Source organism: Lissotriton vulgaris, chromosome 1_1 (genome assembly GCF_964263255.1).
Source record: "Lissotriton vulgaris chromosome 1_1, aLisVul1.2, whole genome shotgun sequence".
Taxonomy (NCBI): Eukaryota; Metazoa; Chordata; class Amphibia; order Caudata; family Salamandridae; genus Lissotriton; species Lissotriton vulgaris.
This window is the reverse complement of record NC_141685.1, coordinates 1,904,392,436-1,904,418,373: the sequence shown is the minus strand read 5'-3', so window position 1 is coordinate 1,904,418,373 and position 25,938 is coordinate 1,904,392,436. Positions and strand designations below refer to the sequence as shown.

The 25,938-nt window shown below is 47.8% G+C and overlaps 1 protein-coding gene across 1 annotated transcript in view; it reads right to left on the bottom strand.

Annotated features, from left to right (window-relative positions):
• Positions 1-25,938, bottom strand: part of TMEM117 (transmembrane protein 117) — a 2,083,068-nt gene that overhangs the window by 411,354 nt on the left and 1,645,776 nt on the right. The window contains exon 6 of the mRNA XM_086938367.1: positions 17,672-17,831. Coding sequence (XP_086794493.1) covers positions 17,672-17,831 — 160 coding nt within the window. The remainder of the gene's footprint in view (positions 1-17,671; positions 17,832-25,938) is intronic.

Genomic DNA, 25,938 nt, shown 5'->3' with positions numbered 1-25,938 from the left:
AAGGAGATGCTCCACCACTCCGTTAACGTAAAGAGAGAACAGAGTGGGGGCAAGCACACACCCCTGGCGGACGCCCCTATTTACAGGGATACAAGATGTTTTTTCCCCCTGAACACCCCATCTAATCTGAGCAAAGTTGCTTTCATGGAATTTTATAAGCAAAGCCAGCAAGTAAGGGGGTATACCTAACCCATCGAGGACATTCCACAATAGGGCTCGTGGGACCAGGTCGAAGGCATTTCGCAAGTCTATAAAGACTAGATACAAACTGCCCCCTCCCAGCACCACCACTTTCCAATATATCATTAGAAGGCAAAATGCCTGCTCGATGGTGCCTGTCCCTGTTCTAAAACCTGCTTGGAAATCTGACAGGATCTGGTTTTCTTCAGCCCACTGCAAAATCCTACCTAGTACCACTTTGCCCGCAACCTTTTGAGTTGAGTCCAGCAAACTGATAGGGCGATAGTTGGCTGGGTCGTCCCTACAGCCTTTCTTAAAAATAGGGACGACTTCAGCGCCCCTCCATGAGTCAGGGAGAGAACCTCCCAGCAAGGCCTCATTTAAGAGTGAAGCAATTAATCTGCTCCACAATAATGGGTAGTTCTTCAGCAAGTCACCCGGAATCCCATCAGGACCTGCAGCCTTATTGGATACGATACACCTGATTACCCTTACAACTTCCTCACTGGTGAAGGGGCCGTCATTAATTGGAAAGTCAACTGTGGGACTGGGCAAAGGACCCAGACTTAGATAAGGTGCCCCCAGTGGAGCAGAATATAGCTTGGAGAAGTGGGCAAACCAGACGTCACCAGGGATATTACAAGTTATCTGTTGATCAAGAGGCTTGTCCCTAGCTCTCAGCAGATCCCAAAACCCCTTGGAATCTTTCCTAGTACTTGCCTCTACTAGCTCCCACCAAAAATTGTATTCATGAGCCTCCTTTGCCTCAGCCACAGTTTTTTTGTAGAGTTTCCTCGCGATTCTAATATTAACTGGGTCCTTGTTTTTTACTGCAGAGATAAGTTCCCCCTTAGCAGCTCGACATTTGGAGGAATACCACTTGTCTCTTGCCTTAGAAACACCTTTCGGTACAACCCTCGCACTGGATTGGGGAATGATAACCAGTTCGCTCAGTGCCACTATAGTCTCTGTAAATATTGGTAAGACCTTTTTACTGGTGGGACTTAAGGCGTCAAGCCGTGGCTCCACAACTGACAAGATGATCCCGGGTTGCGCCATCCTTGCTTCGTCCGCTGCTGCTTTTGCCCACTTTAGGCGCCTGCCACAGTTTGAGGGAACAATTTCATGGGATGATTTCCACTTGTGGGCAAACTTGTCTAGGTTTCCGACCTGCCAAGGAGGAGTAAGGGTTAAGGAAAGAGGATTGTGGTCACTATCACAAGACACTATGACCTCCATGTCTTGATGGAATGACCAAAGATTATAATTCAGCATGATGTAATCGATTCTGGAGGTGTGTCCCGTCCTGTTATACGTATGCGCACCCATAGAATCCGATTTGGATCGTCCATTTGTTGGTCTCAGGTTGTGTTCCATGCAAAGAGCATTGATGTCTATCGCACTTTGCGTCCATTTGGGAATCGGGTCTAGGGTCAGTATAGGGATACCTCTCCTTGTATCCTCTTCAAAGGTGTCCAAAATGTCCTCCCTAGCCAATGGCTCAAAACAGCAGTTGAAGTCGCCTGCAAGAAGAACGTAAGAATCGATGTTGCAAGCAGCTAAATCGCTGCTTAGTCCTGTTGAGGTTAGGCATGATGCCCCACCCCTGGCGCCCCTCAAATAAAGATTAAAGACTTCTAACTTCCTTCCCCCTTGGCAGTGTATAGTTATCCTCTGGAGGTCAGGAGATTGAGTGGTCCTTTGACTTACACTTAAACCTAGTGCAATGCTGACCCATATAAGAAGGCCGCTAGACGGGCGACCTTTGCATCCATGTTGTTGGGAAGCTGGGACAAAGTAGGTTGTAAAGCCTACTCTGTGCCTGGGTTCTAGGCACCAAGTTTCCTGTAGGAGGCAGATGTTATAGGGTTCTAAGAAGGCGTTCCATTCAGGGATTTCAAAATTAAGGGCAAGCCCTGCAACATTCCAGCTTAGAATCTTTAGCAAAGGTTCGCCTGGGGAAGTCTGCTTAGGAAAATAGACAGGTGTAGGCGAATTGGTCACAGCCGCTCTAGATAGCCTTGGTGGTGGCTCAATATGGTGGTGATTAGGAGCCATTATTACACCAGACAACTTCCTATCTATTAGGACAGTCTGAATGGGTGACAGGGGAATCATACAGGGTGAATCCAGCCATTCTTCCACGACTTGAAGATCTAAAATGCTTGGAGCAATCAACCCCCCATCTATAAACAGAGTATGTGGTATTCCTACTGGACCTACTGGGGGGTCAGGAACTAAGGATTCAATTAACAAACGGGGAGATTCTACGGGCCCTAGGGCCTGTGGCGGAGGTGTTTTTCCCATTAATTGATGGGCAAGTTGCCTAGGGAGTCAATCTACCTCCTCCAGGCCACCAAACCTATTTGAGGTTGGAAGGCCGTTCCAATGTGAGAGGGAATCCTTTTGGTTGTTAGGGTGACTCTTCCATGGATGGTGATGTACCAATGACCAGTCATCCACCTGGATATGTCTGGGGCGTGGTGGATAAAAGAAGGACAGCGGCCTAGGTATGACAAAAGACCCTTCGATGATGGGCCAAGAACAGATGTGCTGTGCCGTGTGTGGGTCCTCAAAAGTCACCACTATACAGTCCCCGGGACTGGTTTTCTTTGTGGGACCCACCCAGGGAATTCTACGTACCATCAGGACTCTGCTTCTCCGGCCATTGGGGATTGGTCTATTCACATTAAGCCAATGCATTATCTTGTTCTTCAGAGACCAGTGGTTCTCGTGTTGAACATTACCAATCTGGGGGACGCCCGTCAACACAACCACATAATCATTGGCCTCTGGAGGAAGATCAATATAGCCCCCTCTAAAGTTATTCTTAACAGGAGGGCCCTGAGTAGGCTGATAAGCCACTTCACTGGGAGGGGGTCTAAGAGGGACTCCGGCATTAGGGTTTACTGGTTGGTGCGGAAAAGCATGCTTAGGAGCCTTAGGTTTAGTGACAGCGGAAGTTTGATCCACAGCCACGGTCCTCGGTTTGGGAACCGGCCGTACAGAGGCTGGTACTGGGGGGGGAGGTTGCTGGGCTTGTGATGTAGGGACTAATGGTGTTGGATCAGCTACAGGGAGACCCTGATTTTCAAGACTTCTCAGGCCGAGAGTGGCCAGAGCAATAATGCTCTTTTCCATCTCGAGCAAGTTGTTTTCAATGCGTGAGAGTCTGAGGTCGAGGGGGAAAGAAGTTTTTTAAGAGTTTCCCAAACTAAACCTATAAATTCCCCTTCATTCTTTCCCAACCCCTCTACCTGTAAGCCCTCATCCTCTAGAGTGGTGGTGGATGAAGCAGTGGCTGTCCCCTCTCCCCCTCCCTCCCTTAGTGCCTGTTTACTAGGGATACGCTCTCCTTTTGCGTTAGATACCGGGACACTAGTCAATGTCAGATGTTGTGAGACCGCAATTTTTGCCTTCTTGCGAGAGTAGGCAGAGCGGGAATGGCGTTTTCTTTTAGGTTGTTTGCCACTAGTCAAGTTAGAAAATGCCGGGGTGGGGGGGTTAAAACTAGCATCCTGTTTGGGAGAAACAGCTGGTAGGTTCGCTTCGTCTGTCTTGGACAGTTGCTCTAAGGGCGGGGAAAGGAGGGAGGGAATCGGGGTCTGGTGAACATCAACCTGCGTGACTACACAATGGGGAATGGCAGGACGCTCCGGGGTAACCGCAGTGGCGATGTGGCCTAGGGAGGATTTTTTAGAAATTGCAATGACCTGGGACAATCTTCTAGCAGCTACCAATTCCAGGGAGACCCGAGTTTGGAGTTTAGAAATTTCTTGGCCTATAGCTAGATTGGTACGGGTAATGAAGTCATCCATGGGGCCATTGATTGGTGGGCCACCCTTGGCAGCCTTACTCCGAGTTAACCTGGTACACATAACTTTAGTACACGCCAATCTCGCAGTAAGAATGGGATAATAAGATGGGTTTGCCTATTTAGACTCAGTAGAGGGTAATCGAGGAAAAATGGCGAAAGAGGGTGGGCCAGTCCAGTCCACTCAGTCCTCGAACGGCCTCAAACGGCCCGCTCTTAGCCCGGTCTTTGCCCCGGGCTGCGTCCCGCGCTGCGGGAGACCGAACACTATTTATAGTAGTTGGAAAGGGCGGGGGGCGGAGCTACAGGGAGAGCGGACCGGAAGGTGGGCTCGGTCTCGCAGGGACACCTGGGTCAGGTAGTCCCTGCACGCTCGCAGCCCTGTAGCGTTGCTGTTTCCCTTGGTCCCACCAGGCGTGCCCCCACAGGAAACAGGCAGAGACAGCACAGGTCCCACGACGAAGCGGCACCCGCGGAGCGGGTGCGGCGAGCCTCAAAGTGCTTGTGCAGGTAAGCGCTATCCAACAGTGCACTTGGCTTTGGCAGCGATTCGAGAGTGTCCCAAGGGTCCAGGCCTTGACCAGCTGATTTTACAGCGTTCTGATGGGCGGGGCGGAGCTACAGGGAGAGCGGACCGGAAGGTGGTCTCGGTCTCGCAGGGACACCTGGGTCAGGTAGTCCCTGCACGCTCGCAGCCCTGTAGCGTTGCTGTTTCCCTTGGTCCCACCAGGCGTGCCCCCACAGGAAACAGGCAGAGACAGCACAGGTCCCACGACGAAGCGGCACCCGCGGAGCGGGTGCGGCGAGCCTCAAAGTGCTTGTGCAGGTAAGCGCTATCCAACAGTGCGCTTGGCTTTGGCAGCGATTCGAGAGTGTCCCAAGGGTCCAGGCCTTGACCAGCTGATTTTACAGCGTTCTGATGGGCGGGGGGCGGAGCTACAGGGAGAGCGGACCGGAAGGTGGGCTCGGTCTCGCAGGGACACCTGGGTCAGGTAGTCCCTGCACGCTCGCAGCCCTGTAGCGTTGCTGTTTCCCTTGGTCCCACCAGGCGTGCCCCCACAGGAGACAGGCAGAGACAGCACAGGTCCCACGACGAAGCGGCACCCGCGGAGCGGGTGCGGCGAGCCTCAAAGTGCTTGTGCAGGTAAGCGCTATCCAACAGTGCGCTTGGCTTTGGCAGCGATTCGAGAGTGTCCCAAGGGTCCAGGCCTTGACCAGCTGATTTTACAGCGTTCTGATGGGCAGGGGCGGAGCTACAGGGAGAGCGGACCGGAAGGTGGGCTCGGTCTCGCAGGGACACCTGGGTCAGGTATTCCCTGCACGCTCGCAGCCCTGTAGCGTTGCTGTTTCCCTTGGTCCCACCAGGCGTTCCCCCACAGGAAACAGACAGAGACAGCACAGGTCCCACAACGAAGCGGCACCCGCGGAGCGGGTGCGGCGAGCCTCAAAGTGCTTGTGCAGGTAAGCGCTATACAACAGTGCGCTTGGCTTTGGCAGCGATTCGAGAGTGTCCCAAGGGTCCAGGCCTTGACCAGCTGATTTTACAGCGTTCTGATGGGCGGGGGGGCAGAGCTACAGGGAGAGCGGACCGGAAGGTGGGCTCGGTCTCGCAAGGACACCTGGGTCAGGTATTCCCTGCACGCTCGCAGCCCTGTAGCGTTGCTGTTTCCCTTGGTCCCACCAGGCGTGCCCCCACAGGAAACAGGCAGAGACAGCACAGGTCCCACGACGAAGCGGCACCCGCGGAGCGGGTGCGGCGAGCCTCAAAGTGCTTGTGCAGGTAAGCGCTATCCAACAGTGTGCTTGGCTTTGGCAGCGATTCGAGAGTGTCCCAAGGGTCCAGGCCTTGACCAGATGATTTTACAGCGTTCTGATGGGCAGGGGGCGGAGCTACAGGGAGAGCGGACCGGAAGGTGGGCTCGGTCTCGCAGGGACACCTGGGTCAGGTAGTCCCTGCACGCTCGCAGCCCTGTAGCGTTGCTGTTTCCCTTGGTCCCACCAGGCGTGCCCCCACAGGAAACAGGCAGAGACAGCACAGGTCCCACGACGAAGCAGCACCCGCGGAGCGGGTGCGGCGAGCTTTAAAGTGCTTGTGCAGGTAAGCGCTATCCAAAAGTGCGCTTGGCTTTGGCAGCGATTCGAGAGTGTCCCAAGGGTCCAGGCCTTGACCAGCTGATTTTACAGCGTTCTGATGGGCGGGGGGCGGAGCTACAGGGAGAGCGGACCGGAAGGTGGGCTCGGTCTCGCAGGGACACCTCGGTCAGGTAGTCCCTGCACACTCGCAGCCCTGTAGCGTTGCTGTTTCCCTTGGTACCACCAGGCGTGCCCCCACAGGAAACAGGCAGAGACAGCACAGGTCCCACGACGAAGCGGCACCCGCGGAGCGGGTGCGGCGAGCCTCAAAGTGCTTGTGCAGGTAAGCGCTATCCAACAGTGCGCTTGGCTTTGGCAGTGATTCGAGAGTGTTGAAGTATATAAATGACTGTTCGTGAGAGTCAGTGATTGTGAGAGTGGCTGTATGGATGAGTGTGTACTTGTATCAGTGATTGTAGAAGAGAGTAAGTATGCATTTGTTTCTTTTTGAGTAGGTGATGTGGTGTGTGTATAACTGTATAGGTCAGTAAATAGAAGTGTGATTGATTCTTTATATGACTGACTAGGTGTGTGAGTAACTCTGGATGAGTGGTTGTGTGTGAGTGCATGTATAGGTGTATGAGCGCTTATGATAGGGTTGTATTGATGAGTGACTGCATGTATGTGTGATTGTATGTGTGAATGATTGGATGTGTATGTAGACCTAGGAATCAGTGAGTACGTATGTAGCATCTGGTATTGGTGTGTCAATGGTTTCGAAAATGGTAGTCTGTATTTTACAGTGGGTGTATCAAAGGTTATATTAGAGTATGAAGAGGTGGATCAGATTATCACGTGGATATTGTCATTAGTGATGTCATCTGTGATGCCATTTGAGATGTCATCAGTGATGTCACTGACCATGTCATGAATGATGTAATATGTGAAGTCATCAGCAGTGCATTGCAGGGGTGCGAGTTATAGTTAGCTGAACTAACTATAACGGGGGAATTTCTATGGTTTTGCGCTAGAGAAATGCCCAACTAACTATAACGTCCCTGAAACCTATGGTTTCTTTAGTGAATTTCAAAGGTTTTTTAAATGCTCATTTTGAATTATAATGTTCAATAAACCTATGGTTTTTTCAGTAATTTATAATTTTTTTGTTAAATATCCTAAAAATAGTTTTTACATTGTTGTTAAAATAATATAATGTCTTCTGTTTTTGTAAATATTAATATACATATATTTTTTATTTTTTAGAAAAAAGTGAAGTTGCGCATCCATCGTGTACCTATCGTGGTGGGTGTGCAGATTTAAACCGCCATATTGGTAAAGTCATGGAGGATGTGCGTTTCAGCAAGCCCACTCCGCTTACACTTATAGGGAGGGAACTACAATGCTACATGTCCCAGGTCTTCCCTGTAGTGATCTGTTTACCCTGGCTTTCAGAGCGCTAAAAGGATCGTGTCCCAATTATCTAAAACTCCGACTCCCCCGCTACCACCAAAAACGAGAGCTGCGCTCAAACTCCCTGCTCAAGCTAATTGTACCACGCGTGAGGAAAGCTAGACTTGGAGGCAGGTCCTTCTCAGCCGGCACGGCGAAACTTTGGAATACTCTGCCCCCTGCCATCCAATCCGCCACGTCAGAAGCCAGCTTTAGGAAACTCCTAAAAACCTGGTTTTTTATGCAATAATCCTTCTCCCTCCTGTCTACTCACTCTTGCTGTAGGATTCGCTAGCGCCGGGACACCTCCCCAGAGGTAGCTGTTTGCGCTCAATAAGCTTCTGTATTATTATTATTATTATCTGTTGATCACAGGTCTAGTTGTCAGTATGCCACAGCCACTCCCTCATGGCTGGTTTACACCCACACCACACCCATGCAGCAGAGGAGTCACAGGACATGTGACCCTGCCAATAAAAAGGGCCGGGCACACGTGCTCGCCGCCATTTTCACTCTCTAACTGGGTGTATCTGTGTGGATATTATGTTGGTGGCAGCCGAGGCACTTTGGCTGACAGGGGCCTCCCGCAACGTGGCGATGACTTGACATGCACAGAGCTGGTGGCAGCCGTAGCACTTTGCCGGACACTGGCCCCCTGCCACGTGGTGATGACTTGTGGTGCACAGAGTTAGTGACACCAGAGCTATGTGGGTGTGCAGCCTGCAATGATGCGTAGGTCTCGATACACCATCCTGGCGATCAAGACCCGATTTGAATTGTGAGCTCGGCTGGACCACGTGTACGCCAAAGGCACCTGGTTGTACAGACATGACTCCTCTGAGCCGGTACAGCAGGATGTGCTGGAGACCTGTGCTGTGCAATCCAGCGATGGCTGAGGAGGTTGCTCTGGCAGGTGGTGGGCCCTCTTGGAGACATGCCGGCAGCAGGTAAGCACTGAGGTCTGGGTGCGTAGGGTCAAGCAGTCATCGCTGGGCGGCAGACTGGTCTGTGGACCTGGGTTGGGAGGCTTGTGAAAGATGTAGGAATCATGCACACTGCCTGAGAAGTTTGCGACGACATTAGTGTGATCCAGTTTTGCCTGCACATTGTTGGAATGTGTGTAGTTTCTGTTGCAGTGATTGTGTGCAGTGTCGGCAGGGGCCACAAGTAGTACATGTGTTCAGTTAATTGCCCCTGACACGTGCAGGAAGCCTACTATGGCGTGGTTCCCTTGCTTGGTTTCCAGCTCTTCCTGCACAGTGTGGGTGAAGTGAACATGCAGGTGTATCAAACTGAAACGAACCGAGATGCTTATTGGTATGATAAATCCTGCATAATGAGATAGTAACAAAAGTTTGTGTGGTTGTAACCTTCTTTTTCTTTCCTACGAAGGTTACGTCCACACAAACTTCTGTTATGGTCATTTTGTGCCGGATTGATCATCCCTGTAAGCATTCAGGTTTGTCCAAGTGCAATACATTACTCCATATTACGTTTATGACCATACAAAGGTTTGACCATTGTATTCATTTATCCAACAGGGTTCTGAATACAGAGTTTTGGGATTTCCAGGACGATCTACAGTTATTTCGATCCACAAGATGATGTTCCCCGTTGGGATTGTCACTTGTTGATTGATGTTTTTGTGTTGTTAATTTATGTTTTTCTAATAAAGTACTGTTTTTCCACAACTGTTGACTACTAGACTTCATGACCTGGCGCACCCCCATTTCAGTGACAACAATCTTGGAACTGGAGCACAGAGGCGTCAAGCAATGGCTGGGGTTGGGGTTGGTTGTGCAGGAATACTACGAATTGGGACGAGCGGGTGGTGCAGATACAGGGGCCCTACGTTGCTTTTGTGGACATGCATGCAAGACGTGTGAGGAAGTTTATTAGGGCTGGCTGTGAGACTCCACTGACTCTGGCAGTTGTTAGTTGGAAGGTACCAGAGGCCAACAGGTGCAGCACAGCCTGTCTGTGGAAGGATGTTGATTGTTTGCTGTGTTGGTACCCTCAACCTGTGGGCAATGTGGCAGTGTGCACCAACTTGAGAATGGGGCGATAATTCTTTCACCACTTTTGCTGAGCTAAAGTGGAGATAACTCGGGGATAAGTCCCCACTGTTGGGTTATAGAGTGACTCTAAAACGGGCCCTTGTGTTTATTAGGACTTTCTTGTAGCTACATGCGAATCACAAGAAAAAAGATGAAAAAACAAGAAAAGTGGGCAGGGTACAAACACCCTGTCCCCCTAGGCCTGCTCAGGGGATCCCACAAAAACCCCCAGGGCCCAAAAATTATTATAATTTTTTTTTTAAAAAGGCTGGGTGCGAATCCGGAAGAAAAAAACAAAAACGATGGGGCGTATTCTCAAGGACTTATCGCCGAGTTATCGGCCCTTTAGCGTAGCAGAAGTGACAAAAGAATTATCCCATTCTCAACCTGGTGCAAACTGCTGATATCGCCAGTTTTCCAGCAATAGCTTCAGCAAAAAACATTGCCTCGAATGAGAGCGACAACTAATGCTAATCATATTCAGAGTAGGCATTCCTGTGCTAAAAAACACAAACCCCACTTCCCAATATTTTCAACGACCAACCAAATCCGCGATGCGATCCAAAAACAGGCGATAAGCCGCGCTAGCAGTATGCAACCCAAAAACAGGCAATAAGCCGCGTTAGCAGTAAGAATTTAACATCTGCCTTTTACTGGTGTAAAGCAGGACGACTATCTACAGAATGAGAGGGAGCCCAGGCCAGAGCCGCATCGGAAGACCAACACATCTCATAGAGCTAGAGATCATGCAGCTCCGGCCACAACATCCACGCCACCACCCCCAGGACCTCCCCCCGGGATCCCCCTACTACCACTAAGGCAGCGCAGAACAGGACAGCGGACCTTCCCAAAATGGCATGGCCCCTCAGCCACAAAATAGTTGAATGTTGGGAGGGGTGGGAACCAAGTATGTGTGAAGGAGGCAAGTCAAGCATCAATAACAATGTACACAATGCCAAGTGTAGCAGGACAGACCTCACTATGCAGAGCACAGACATGTCCATGTGGACAGATATTGATAGTGCTTGTATAGTGTTCTGGACAGTGGACGCAACCAAGTTAACTCAAGCCGTGGGGAAGATCTCGGTCATGTAGATGTGTCATCCCCCCATTTAAGAAGAAGCAAACCCAGGGGCACTGCACCGCAGTTATGTCTGTACAGACTACTGCATTCAATGTACACTGCAGACAGCAGGGCTCACAAATCAGATTGAGTCGCGATTGCAGATGACGCAGTCCAGTAGGCAACAGACATTGCTACCAGTGCGGCCCGCCCAGAGCACACATCATCGCTGGCTGCGCACACGCTGAATGCTTTTGGTGCCACTAACTGTGCAGCTCAAGTGAACGCGACATGCCTGTGGACCCTTGCTGACCGCTGCCTCCGGCCTACACTGCGGACAGCAGGGTTCACAAGTCAGATTGAGTGGCGATTGCAGATGATACAGTCCAGTAGGCAACAGACATTGCTACCAGTGCGGCCCACCCGGACCACACATCATCGCTGGCTGTGCACACGCTGAGTGCTTCATGGTGGTACCAACTCTGTGCTGCTCAAGTCAACACCACGTGGCTCTGTGCCCTTACTTACTGCTGCCTCTGGCCTACACTACATTCAGCAGGATTCACAATTCAACTTCAGTCTTGATTGATTAACTGCAGAGTCCAATAGGCAACAGACATTGCATCCAGTGCGGCCCACCAGAAAGACGCATCATCGCTGGCTGCGCACACGCTGAGTGCTTCAGGTGCCACTAACTGTGCAGCTCAAGTCAATGCCACGTGGTTGTGGGCCCTTGCTGACCGCTGCCTCTGGCCTACACTGCGGTCAGCAGGTCTCCCACATATCCAATCCAATCCTGAACTGCAAGGACACGCCATCATCGCTGGCTGCGCACCCGCTGAGCTCTTCAGGTGCCACTAACTCTGTGCATTACAACTCATGGACCCTTGATGATTGACTTTCGTGCTGTAGACACCGGATGCAACAATGTCACCTCAGGCAGCAGGAATATCCAGAAGGGACATTAACAATTTCTTCACATGAACACGCTCATCTCTGGTGCCCCTACCTTAGTGCACCACAAGTCATGGACCCTTTACATTACAATCTTTTGTGTGTGATTTAAGATCTGGTGCCCCTATCTTAGTGCACCACAAGTCATGGACCCTTTATGATTGAATCTCTGTGTGTGAGCCGATGATCACTGTTGTAGTTGTTGCCAGCACCAACCATTCCGTGACGATTGGCTTACACTCACCCTACACGCATCCAGCACAGGCGTCACTGCACATATGACCCTGGTAATAAATAGGGGCCTGGTGCACATGCCAGTAGCCAGTCCCAGTATCTATCTAACTGTGTCTGTGTGCTCATTATGTATGCATGATGGCCCTGGGCCCTACCACATTACATTGTGCTGTTGACTGCACATGCAACCATGTTACCTCTGGCAGTGGGGAAGACCTTGGTTATGTAACTTTGGGTAGAGAGTGGATGATTAGAGTACTGCAAGGAGAGTGTTTCGTTAATGGTGAATTTATAAGTGCTTGGGGATTGGTGGAGTTATTGGATAAGTACATATGTTGGTGGAGCCTAACTCCCGAGCACAAGCTTGGCTCTAATTGGCTGCCAACCTGTGGCAACCCCGGCGGAGCATCAGGATTGCAAACCAAGCCTCGGGAGAACCAACGCTATGCAGGGAGCGTGAGTAGGCACCGCGCCGGTCCTGAGGCACCTGCCTTCTTTGCTACAGGATCTCCACAGCCTGTGCTCTGGTACCCTGGGTTTCCGCCCACTGAAATCTGGGTCACTGGCTAGCGGGAATACTGCACGTATGCCTGCAAAACTGAGTCCAGGAGTTTGGAATTCTCATTGTGGTATACTACATTCTCATTCAGTGGATTCCCTCCCAGCGGTGAAAACACAAAAAAGCCTCATTAACAGTTAAATGGTCTTTTAAAGACCTGTGAAGTACTCTGGTGCTGCGCTGAGAGCGGCGCACCCAGCGCGTTCACACTAGGGGGTCGCGGTGAGAACCTTGCACCCAGCGCGTTCACACTAGGGGTCGAGCTGAAAGCTGCGCACCCCGCGCATTCACACTAGGGGGCCATGCTGAGCTCCGCGTTAGGATCGCCACTCCATACGTTTAAAAAAAAAACTGTCCACTTCCATTAATTTATATTTGCCCGAGGACCCCATCCCCTGGGACATGGCCAATTCTTGAATGTTTTTATTAATCATTAGGAAGGGGGCAGTGCGGTCCCCCTTCCCTTGTCCACTTCTGGCCCCAGGACCCCATCCCCCGGGGCCTGGACTCTTCGTTGGGGACCGTGGGGGGAGCCCCAATGCCCCCACGGTCCCGCCGGCTCCCCGCCTCCTGAAAGAACGGGCATTGCTTTTGGGCAAGGGGAGCTGCTAACATGCAGCTCCTCTTGCCCAAAAGCAGTCCTGCTTTGCTTCATTGAAGCAAGAGCAGGTTTCCTGCTCTCGCTTCAATGAAGCAAAGCAGAGTTTGCTATGACAGGCCGGGAGCCAGGCTCCCGCCCTGCCATAGCAAAAAGCAATGTGCGAGGGGTGTGTACCCCGGGACATTGCATGAGCCAGCGCTGGAGGGTGGCGGTCCCCAGGGCCATCCTGGGCTCAAGGAGGGGGGGCCGCCTGGCCCCCTCCCTCTATTTTTAAAGTCCCGGGGGGTGGTGGTCCCCGGGGCTGCATGGGCCCCACAGACCACTGCAATATAATTATAGGATTGCGCCCTGCACCTGGCCCACCATTTGCCTCATTTAAATGGAGTAGGGGAGCCCCCGCTTAATTTTTCATTTATTTTTTTGTCCGGATTCGCGCACCCAGCGCGCATTCGGACGTTAACATTTTGCTTTTTAATTGGGCAGGGGTCTGGGGGTACTTGCGGACCCACTGAGCAGGCCTAGGGGGTCATGGTGTTTCTACTATGCCTCCTTTTCTTCTTTTATAGTCTTTTTTCGACTGTTGGCGGCCAACACTACCTAGTTTGGAGTGTTGCAACTAATCACAGTGAAGCTCGTGGTCGGGAGGGTGCTCGAACCCACCGCTGCCCCAGATATTGATCTTTTATTTTTTATATATCTCAGCAACTACTGAACGGATTTACACCATTTAAAAATAAAGTTGCTTTCTGAACCAAGCACTACCTTTGTGCCTAATTTGGTGTAATTCTGCTCAGCAGATAGGGCTATAGCCTTGGCTAAAGTTTCCTATGGGAAATTGATTTTCAGACTTTTATTTTTTGAATTTCTCAACAACTACTGAACGGATTTACACCATTTAAAAAAACGGTTGCTTTCTGAACCAAGAGCTACCTTTTTGCCAAATTTGGTGTAATTCCGTTCAGCAGTTTTTGCTGTAGTCTCTAATAAAAATTTCCAATGGAAATTAACATAGAGAAAACGCTTTTTGGGACACCCCCTTTTTTTCTCAGTCCCCGCTTGACGAATCACTCCCAAACTTTCAAGATAGGAGCTGACCTGGAAAGACCTGTTTTTTTTTTTTTTTAGAGAATTTCGCGAAGATTCATCAATTAGCGCCAAAAAACACTTTTCCTATGGAAACTGGGATCCAACTATAACTACCTCCTGGCGACTGCCAGTAGGTAATATATAAGAGGAAGTAATAGACAATAAATCCATTGTCAACCTCTCGAGTGTGGATTTAACCAAGGCAGAAGAACAACTGCTCTCCCTTGGTTTAAATTACTGTCCATCACAAGCCTTCAATTACGCCACAACCCGGATTGATATCTATTGTTTCATAAGGAAATTGAAACTAAAAAAATGATTTGCCCTTCAACAACTTAAATCTAATAAAGACATTACCAACTCAAGCAATGTAGGTGTTTCTTTTTTGGCTGAGGATGTTCCCATTATGTTAGCGCTGAATGATCTTGCTAACACTACAGATTCTCCACCTACAGATGGTGAAAGTGACCTCAATACCCAGACGAGACTAAGTAACATCAATATATTGCAAAAAGGTGCAGGCATCACTCCCTTCAAAAGCAAATCAAAATTTATTCCATTAATGTCCAAAGATGCCGTGGACACGTTTCATGATTGTGTTGTCTCAGAAATTAAACAGTTATACACCACATCCCGCAATCAACATAGAAGAAAATATGATAGAAGGCAAGCTAACTATCATAAACTCATGAAAAAATTATGGTACAATCCAGAAATAGTCATAAAAACTGCGGACAAGGGTGGGAACCTGGTTATCTGGCCTAAAGTGGAGTATATAACTGAAGCCAACAGACAATTACAAGATGTGTCCTGCTACATTAAATCCAGTAAAAAAGAATATATGACTGCCAAAGCCAATCTAGAAAAACTCTTACATAAATATCGACGAGAGGGTCGGATTTCAGGGGAAGAATTTAAATTTATGTTCACAGAGTTCCCGGTCCTCCCGACATTTTACCTAATTCCCAAAATCCATAAAGGTGTGATGCCCATCCCAGGCAGACCTATTATCTCTGCCATTAACAGCATGAGCGAGAATGTGGGAAAATACATAGACTATTTTTTACAAAGCCTGGTTAAGGATTTGCCCAGTTATGTCCGAGATACTGCTGACTTCCTGGAAAAAATTGAAAACTTGGAATGGCAGGAGGACATGCTATTAATAACTCTGGATGTAGAATCCTTATATACAAGTATAGGACATTTGGATGGACTAAGGGCCGTCAAACATTTTCTGAACAAAAGGCCAGCAGAACTGTACGAACACAATAAGGTTAATCTGAATTTAATTGAATGGTGTTTTAATAACAATTACTTTATGTTTGGGAAAGATGTTTGGAAGCAACAGAGAGGTGTGGCCATGGGATCCTGCTTCTCCCCCAGCTAAGCGTGTTTACATGTGGGCTGGTGGGAGGAGCAGGTTTTAAATTCCATACATGGAGTGTGGGTCCGTGAAAAAATCTTTCGATACCTGCGATACATTGATGACATTTTTATTCTTTGGCAAGGTGATCAAGGAGAAGCTCTTTCTTTTATTGAAGAAATTAATAAGAATGACTTAAACCTGAAATTCACCTCACATATCCATAAAGAATCCATAGAATTTCTTGATGTCAAAGTTTATGTCAATGTCAATCATCTCGAATCCACCCTCTTTAGAAAACCCATAGCGGGGAATACCACCCTACATGCTTCCAGCCTACACCCTAGACATACCATCTCCAGTATCCCCTACAGGGAAATAATAAGACTAAAAAGAATTTTCAGTTCTCCCAATGATTTCGAGAACTGTACTAAGGAACTAAGGACCCGATTAAAAAAACGTGGATACACAGACAAGATCTTTAATGATGCCTTGGCTAAGGCTAGTTTAAAACCTAGAGAGTGTCTGTTGTCCAGGGAAGCTGCCATTCAAGATGCCAATGTGATTTCTGCTTCTACTGAAGCAACCACGAATGAGTGCTCCAGATTCATTACGAGTTACAGTAATGAGGAAAATAAGATTAGGGGCATTGTCAAAAGGAATTGGCCTATTTTGCTGACGGACAATATTTTAAATCATGAACTACCAAGTCAGCCATTGGTCACATTCCGGAGAGCCAAAAATATGGGAACTGTCTGGACACTAGTAGTCCTGAACTCAAACAACAGATCACTTGGCGCCAATCCAAATCGGGGTTTAGAAAATGTTCTCATTGCAGAGCTTGTAATTTCGGCATTAACAAAACTCACTACAATATTCCATTTGATTCTGTTGACATTCCTATTAAAGGCAATTACACTTGTAAGACCGAATTTGCGGTATAAGTCCTGACGTGCACATGTAATTTAAATTACATAGGCAGTACAAAATCGCCAGTGCACGTCAGGATTCTCCAGCATTTAAGAGCGATATTACATAATGACCCGGCCTATCCGGTAGCTCAGTCCCTCAACCCCGCAGAGGGGGTAATAGGGAACTTCTGTTGAGACAGTTGGAAACACGATTCATCTTGGAATTTGATAGTGTGTGGCCAAATGGCCTTAATAACACAGAAGACATACATAATTTCTTGTAAGCTTTACTAATGTTATCCAAACCATTCAGTCTTCTTAAGCCCTCAAGTTCCTGATTTATTTATATAGTAACTCTCTTGCAATAAAAAGTCTCTACCATTGTCCGTTCCGGGTGGACAGTCAGGTTCCCTGTTGTCCATCTGGAAACAAAATCTCTGTTTCACGGTTTTTGCCTGGTTTATAATATACTCATTTGTATATAAGTGTTGGGTAGTCAGGTTCCCTGTTATCCACACTAGAACTAATTTCTTTTATGCATAGACTTAGTATTTATAAGCATTGTCTCCGCTTCTTCTTTTCTACTCTATTATCTATTTTTATCTCATGAATTGTGGTTTTATGAGGTTTCTATTCATGTTTTCTATATATAATGAAATTACGAATGTTTTTATAAATGTTTTAGATGCGCCTTTTATTGATATAATATGGTTATAACCAATTGATAGAGGTAGCTTGCTAATTCATTTTTAATACTCAAATTCGTGTTTTATCTTCATAAATCTTTTCTTATCACTTTTTTAGACATGAGTATTTGCACTGTTATTGAAAGCTTCTTTGCACACTGGGCAGTCTAGTTCAGTCACCAAACCTATAATTCTTGCACTCATTTTTGCACTTTAAACGCCTACTAATTGCGTACAAAAATGTCAATATTTTTTAAAAAACAAGGCATGTGAACAAGGGCAACTACGCCTGAAAGGCATCATGGCTGTCTTATCTACCATCTTTAAGCTGCAGTAAAAAGAAACTGTCACCTGATTTGTGGTCTGTCTCAGCTTGTCCGGTCTAAGGAGATTGGAGGTAGCGACTGGGAGCATTACTTGTATGTATGTATGTATATATATATATATCTATATATATATATATATATATATATAGAGAGAGAGAGATATATATATATATACACACACACGCACACCTTTATACATTACATGTTGACATTTATTATGATTTAAAATATACGATCAAATGACTCGATGAGAAATAATGTAATACTGTAATAATAGACAATTAGAATAATGCTTAGAAAATATTTGGAATGTACCTGCATCACAATGAGTAGGTCAAATACCAAGATAAAAGAAGCCAGGAATGCTCTTGAGACCTCGTCACTCGGCAGAAATCCACGATTTAACTTGTCCCAGCTGATCCAGTCAGTAGTGATAACAAGCACAACAACAGAGGTCAGAGTGAACAGGACAGTCCTGGAAGAAGTAACATATGCATTTTAGCCTGACAAGAATAGTGCTGCTTTACTTGTTTGATGCATTTTTTTTATCAGTCCTCTGGGAACTAGCAAATGTAACACAGAGCAAACATTGGGAAATCCAATCTCTCTGGCTTAGTGTGCTAACGCATGCAACTAAACACAAGTACAAATGTATAAACTACTTGTGCCAAATGAGTGGAACCTGGCTCTTTCTTCGCCTCCTATGTCTGAGGCCTCATTTTTATCCCTCAGGCTAGACTACAACCTACAACGCACACAGTCAATCCACAAACCATGTTCTCCACCAGACAGCTGGCCTCAGAAATTTTTAAAAAAACACTTATTGAGTATTCTCAACAGGATCACCCAGGAAGAAATGACACTGCACAATGTATAAACCTATCTTCCCAATAATTTCTGTCATGGTTGATGTTCAGTTTTTCATTCAAGGTCCCTTTCCAGGGGTGTTTGCAGCACTGTAGGTCTGCAGCACCGGAGGTTGCATCTTCTGGTTTATACTTTATTTTGTTCTTGGTGTAGATGACTACAACGCTGCATGTGGGGTGCCAGAGCAATTTAGAGGGGTTCAGTTCTACGTTAACCAGGTGAGCAGCGCTGTAGATATGATTGTGTGGAGTAGTAGATATAGACACAGTGTAGATATGATTGTGTGGAGTAGTAGATATAGACACAGGACAGTAAGTAAACATAGTTACAGTTTCTAGAACAGGACAGGAAGACTTGAATTGAAGTGCTTCAGTGTAGTAGATAGACCAGTGAATCAGGTACAAGTGTTGAGTATAAAATAAGCTTATGAGCGTCTCGAACATGTCCTGGGGTTCCATGGGGTTGTCTGTCGGCCTGAAGGATTCATCTCTTTTTTCCCCTTTGGCCTCTGCTGTAAACACAGCTAATAAACATGCTGTAAAATGTATCATTAAAATACCTAATTATAATAATCCTTCCTGCCCGTTTTATGATGTGCAACACACCCTCCAACTGAACAGAGGTTGTGAAAACCACCTGGAACTAATTGTCTTATAATGTAATTTGCCAAACATTCAATGTATACACTTAATGTAGTGAACATTATCACAGTCTAGCCTCATAAGTAGTAGTAGTAGTAAAGCTTTATTTCGATATAGAGACATATCATAAAAGCAAAACATGACAGCATAAAAACAATGGTCGAAACAAAGCAATTTACAATTCATATTACCATTAAAACATTTCATATTTACACGAGATAATCTTAAAATTTATGAAAAAATGAAAAAGGGACACTTTACTGTATCGTCAGTTGTTTAGCAGATCTTATGCGCCAAGCCCAGCCTAGGAATTTAGCCAAACAAATGGCAAAAAAGGGTCTTGTATCTGAGAGCAGTATTCTTATAGCTTCCAGATGTGAGCGAGTTCCCAGGCTCCTACAAAGAGGCTTCAACCACCTCCGTCTAGGGGCCATATAGACTCGACACTCAAATAGAAAGTGTGCGACAGATTCAATTTTTAGCTCGCAGAATGGGCAATAGGGTACAGTTTGCAGTGGTGGTTTCCAGGTAGAGGTAAACTGACATAAAGGTAAGACCCCAACCCTGAATTTAAAATATAATGCCCTATCATGTGAACTGTGAATCAAGTCCAAATATGGTTCTCTGGAGGGGATATCTTTGACCATCAAGAAGTTGGCAACAGATCTTGGGTGATTTGATTTACCAAGTCTCTCGTTATCCACCCAAGACCAGTAAGCCTTCTTCAGTTCTTGTTTAGGAGGTGCTGTTTTATTTTCCCACGCAGCTCCCAGACCGAGCTTGTATAATGCGCTCTTGACCTCTCTGAGCCAGGCGATCTTATGCCAGCCAGGTAAGGACAGTACATCTTTTAGGGCGTCTGCATAGCTGTGGAGTTCGGGGACGTTCCAAATTCTAGACCATAGTAGTAAGGGGCGTAATTTAGCTTGCTCGCAGATTGGACGAGTACCTGCGTCCAGCAAGAGGGGGATTGTGGGGGTGCTCTGGGGTAGCCTCATCAGATCTTTGTGAAATTTATTTTCTAGGTGGGCCAAAGTATCCACTCTCTGGGTACCCCAAAGTTCTGCGCCATACAGTGCTGCACTCACAACCCTACCCCTATAAATATCAAGAAGTGCCCCAATAGGTTTTATGGAGGAAGCACGCTGCTCTTTAAGTAAAGCACCAACAACCCTCTTATGGGTTAGAAACACTTTTTGGTGATGGGCCTTCCAGCTCATACTATCACAAAGACGTATGCCTAGATAGTCGAATTCTTTGACCCGTTCTAATGTGACAGAGTCTAGAGTGGGGGGTTTAACAGATTTCTTAGGGGGGTTGAGGACAAGGAATTTGGTCTTGCCAATATTTATGGCCAGTCCCTTGGAGTCACAGAAGGCCTTGAAGCTGGAAAGTAGTGACTGTATGCCTGCAGGTGATTTCGAAATCAGGAGGGTGTCGTCCGCAAACAGGAGCGTCGGGATTTTCCTTCCAGCCAGGGATGGTGCATCTGCAGGATGTTGAAGAAGGTGCTCCACCACTCCATTGACGTAAAGCGAAAACAGAGTGGGGGCAAGCACACACCCCTGGCGGACGCCCCTGTCTACTGGAATACACGGGGTTTTTTCTCCCTGGGCACCCCATCTGATTTGGGCAAAGTTGTTTTCGTGGAATTTTATCAGCAAGGCCAACAAATAGGGAGGTAGACCTAACTCGTCAAGGACCTTCCACAATAATGCTCTTGGAACCAGGTCGAAGGCTGTTTTTAAGTCTATGAAGACTAAGTATAAGCTGCCCCCTCCTAGCACCACTACCTTCCAATAGAGCATTAAAAGGCGGAATGTCTGCTCGACGGTGCCTGTCCCTGATCTAAAACCCGCTTGGAAATCAGACAATATCTGATTTTCATCCACCCACTCCAGAATCCTGCCCAATACAACTTTCCCCGCTACCTTTTGCGTCGAATCCAGCAAACTGATGGGGCGGTAATTGGCTGGGTCTTCCCTGCTACCCTTCTTGAAAATGGGGACTACTTCAGCGCCCCTCCAAGAGTCAGGGAAAGACCCCCCCAACATAACCTCATTAAGAAGAGCAGCAATTAATCTGCTCCAAAATGGGGGATTATTTTTTATCAGGTCGCCCGGGATCCCATCAGGTCCTGCCGCTTTGTTAGAAACAGTACACCTGATTGCCTTCTCTACTTCCAAGGTGGTAAATAGGACTTCATTTGGTGGGAGATCTGTGGAACTGAGCCTTGGGAGCGGGTCTGGTTGCGGAGGCCCTGTCTGAGCCGAATACAATTTCGAAAAGTGGGCAAACCAGGCAACACCAGGGATATTACAAGTCAGTTGTTGATCAATGGGCTTGTCTCTTGATCTTAGCAAGTCCCAGAACCCCTTAGCATCTTTCCTTGTGCTCGCCTCCGTTAGGTCACGCCAAAAGTTGAAATCATATGTCCGCTTGGCCTCAGTCACAGTTTTCCTATAAAGTTTCCTTGCAGACCTGATGGTAGCTTGGTCTTTTCCTTTTACTGCAGCAACAAGATCACCCTTAGCAAGTCGACACTTGGCTGTGAACCACTTTTCACTTGTTCTCAGGGCCCCCTTTGAAGCAGTTCTGGAGCTGGGTTTGGGAATGATGAACAGCCCACTTAGTGCCGTTACAGTCTCCGTAAATAACGATAAAAACATCTTGCTATCGCTATTCGTGCTATCAAGCCTAGATTCAGCCTCTAGTAAGATGGTTTCAGCTTGTGACATCCTAGCCTCATCCGCTGAGACTTTTGCCCATTTAAGACGTCTGCCACAGTTTGAGGGAAGAATCTCATGTGAAGCTTTCCATAACTGATTAGTGGTTTCTTGAGACCCAGTTTGCCAGGGGACAGAAATGGTTAAAGCGAGAGGGTTGTGGTCGCTGTCACAGGTCTCTATAACCTCCATGTCTTGATGATATGGCCAGAGGATATAGTTGAGCATAAGAAAGTCAATTCTGGATGAGTGGCCCGTCCTATTGTATGTATGGGCACCCATGGGATCTGATTTAGAACGCCCATTCGTTGCTCTCAAGTTATACTCCATGCAAAGAGCATTTATATCGATCGCCTTTTGTGTCCATTTAGGGATCGGTTCGAGGTTCAAAATAGGGATGCCCCTCCTGTTATCCTCATCGTTGGTATCCAGAATATCTTCTTTGGCTAAAGGCTCAAAACAGCAATTAAAATCACCTGCCAGCAGGACGAGAGAGTCGGCGTCACAGGCAGACAGGTAGTTACTTAAGCCTAAAGAGTTTAGAGATCCTCCGTTCCTATTGCCCCTTAAGTAGAGATTAAATAGTTCTAGTTTCCTTCCCCCTTTGTAGTGCACTGTTAGCCATTGAAGGTCAGGTGTTTCGGTGGTCCTTTGAGAAACACTGAGGTCTAGTGCTATGTTGATCCAGATAAGAAGACCACCGGATGGGCGTCCTTTAGAACCTTGGTGACATACAGCCGGAACATAGAAGGTCGAAAACCCCACTCTATGTCTAGGTTCCTGGCACCATGTTTCCTGTAGCAAGCAAATGTCATAGGGTGCCAGGAAGGTGTTCCATTCCGGGTTATCAAAGTTACGTGCAAGGCCAGCCACATTCCAGCTTAAGACCCTCAGTGAAGAATCGCCTGGGGAGGCAACTCTATCAGGCAGGTCGATCTCCATTGGATTAGATTGTACTGGAGGAGGGGGGATCGGACAGGGGCTGTCTGGCCTCGTTTCCACTCTTTTGCAATCTAAAATGGCCATTTTGATCGGTTCCATGGCCCGGGGCAAGAGAGTCAGAAGCCCGGCTTGGCTAGTTGGAGGGCCGTTGGTTGGATTTCCAATTATGTCTGTAACATGTGGAGACGATGCTTTTTCTAGTTGTGGGCATGCTGGGAACATAGAAAGTCAATCGACCTCCTCCAGGCATCCAAATCTATTGTAGGTTGAAAGGCCATTCCAGTGTAAAAGAGTATTCTTTTGCCTCATGGGATGGGTGTTCCATGGGTGGTGCTGCACCAAGGACCAGTTATCCGCTTGGGTATGCACTTGGCGTGGGGGATAAAAATAGGATAGCGGCCTTGGTATGACTGAAGAATCTTCACTAGTTGGCCAGGAACAGATATGGTGCGCCGTATGTGGGTCTTCAAAAGTTACAACTACACAGTCCCCTTGCTTAGATTTCTTGGTTGGGCCCACCCAGGGTATTCTACGGACCATCATTACTCGGCTTCTTTTGCCATTGGGAATCGGTCTGTTGACGTTAAGCCAGTGCATTGTTTTATTTTTCAATGACCAGTGGTTTTCGTGTTGGTCAGTGCCAATCACAGGGACGCCTGTCAACACGACCACATAGTCATTGGCCTCTGGTGGAAGGTCTATATAGCCTCCTCTAAAATTTTCTTTTGGACGAGGACCCTGGGTTTCGGCAGGCTGGGGTCTGGCGGATGCTACCAGGTTTGGATTTACTTTTCCAGGCTTAGAGTTCCGTGTGGGAATCTGCGGTTTGGTAGCCTGAGGTTTAGCGGTTATGGAAACTTGATCCACAGCGACAGTCCTCGGCTTAGGAACAGGCCTTACAGCAACAGGTACTGGTGGGGGGTGCTGCTCAGCTTGCAAGACAGGGGCTGGCGAAAGTGGGTCAGATAAGGACACGCCCTGGTTTTCGAGACTTCTCAGGCCAAGAGTGGCCAGAGCAATAATGCTCTTCTCCATCTCGAGTAGATTGTTTTCTATCCTAGACAATCTTAAGTCGAGTGGTGAGAGAAGTTTTTTTAATGTTTCCCAGACTTGATCTATAAATTCCTTATCATTCCTTCCCTGGTCTTGTACCTGCGCCCCCTCGTCTACTGTGGTGGTGTTGGCTGGACCCTCTCCCATACTTTGGCATACTGACTGTGTGCTCGAGGAACCCTCAGGTAAAGCATTACATGCCTGAGTGTTGGTCATTGTGAGCTGGTGGGAGACTGCGACCTTTGCCTTTTTACGAGAGTAGGCTGAGCGTGATTGGCGTTTTCTTTTGGGTTGTGCACCACTAACACGGGAAGTAGTTGGGAATACTTGGGAAAGGGGATTAAGGGTGGGGGTCTGGGCGTGAGAAGGTGCAGCGAAACTTAGCTCTTCTGTAATGCGTGATTGTTCTAAGGGCGGAGTGAGGGTGGAAGTAATCGGGGGCTGGTGTAGATCAACCTGGGTGGTAATACTATTTGGGCGGGCAGGGCATGCTGGAGTGACAGCAGAGGCTATATGTCCTAGGGATGATTTTTTCGAGAGGGCAATTATCTCGGACAGCCTACGTGCAGCTACCAATTCTAGGGATACCCGGGTTTGAAGTTTAGATATTTCTTCATCGATGGCTATATTTGTGCGGGTGATGAAGTCGTCCATAGGGCCACAGATTTGTGAACCGCCTTTGGAGGCTTTGCTACGTGTCATCCTAGTACTCATGGTGCTTACAATGAGATCAGGGTCGTCACTCGACTTACTAACTAGGGAGCTTCAGTTTAAGCTAACCTGTCTCAGCACGATGATACAATAACAAGCAGGTTAGGAGCAATAAGGGGGGTGGGCCAGGGCCGTCCTCTGCCGTCCTCGAACGGCCTCAAACGGCCCGCTCTTAGCCCGGTCTTCGCCCCGGCCGTTGCCCCGCGCGCGTCCCGCGTGCGCGTTGTCCACACAAGCTATGAAGGAAAAACAAGAGGAAGGGGCGGGAAGAGGACCAGCTGCGGCCGATCCAGGCCGCTAGGAATGCTGGTCCTCGCAGTCCGCCTCTACCCCTGTTGACCAGATGACAGCTTGCAAGGGGCGCGTTGGTGCTCAAAGCACGTGAAGGGAGGCAGAAAGGATGTTCCCCAGAGAGAGTCTAAGCCTACGAGCGGCTCCCGCGAAGCGGGGGCCGCGTGGCGTGGCGAAGTGGCCAGACAGCAACAACACAGGAACAGCGCTTCTTTGCAGGAAGGGTCCCAAGGCTCCCTCACTCCACACAGATTTTAAAGAGGAGGAGGAGGAGGGGGCGGGAAGAGGACCAGCTGCGGCCGATCCACGCCGCTAGGAATGCTGGTCCTCGCAGTCCCGCCTCTACCCCTGTTGACCAGATGACAGCTTGCAAGGGGCGCGTTGGTGCTCAAAGCACGTGAAGGGAGGCAGAAAGGATGTTCCCCAGAGAGAGTCTAAGCCTACGAGCGGCTCCCGCGAAGCGGGGGCCGCGAGGCGTGGCGAAGTGGCCAGACAGCAACAACACAGGAACAGCGCTTCTTTGCAGGAAGGGTCATAAGTAGTTTTAATATGTACGAAGAATAAATGAACCAGAACCAGCAATAGGTACCAAATCTGCTCGTAAATGATGCACACATTCAAATGAACAAACAAAAAAAGGTTCATTCCATTAGGTTTGCCAGAATAGAAATAACTTTCTTTTCGACCAGGAAGATAATTGGTAGCTTTGCTGGGCTTGAGCTACCTCTTAAAAGGGGTCCCGAGGCTGCAACTTACTCTAGCTACGAGGAGGCCAAAAATAGATATTCCCATGCCAATGAAAAGATCGTAATTAACATGAATAATGTGTATTTGCAAACCATACTTGTATCCCACGGCATTCGCCTGACACGACAACATCTCTTTTGAGCAGAAATAAAGTGTTTTTGAGCATCCCAGTAAATTAACAGACGTATATGTGACTAAGTAAACACATAAAAACGCACTGTGTACCTCTAAATGCAATGTGTGGTTTTCGATAGTCCCTGGCAGCTCTCACTGCTCATGTCATGCATAAGCAGCCATTTGAGCTGCAGGTCCTAGGCTTAAAAGCAAGCAATGGCTTACTTCTGCTGTCTTGTTATGAGACGTGAATTAAGAGCAAACGGATGGAGGACAGAGTGTGAGCTTGGGGTGGATGCCATGAACCTGCATTGATAGGTTTCCGTGTTATGGAACCTTCAGAAGGCACGCAGGTTGAATGATGTGCCCCATAATCCAATTAACGGCAATTCTTAAGTCTAAAGCAGTTGTAAGTCAAAGTGAATGCTCTGACCTATTACAACATTCAACTTCTTTTCCCTTTAAAGACAGTGGAACCTATCACCATTTT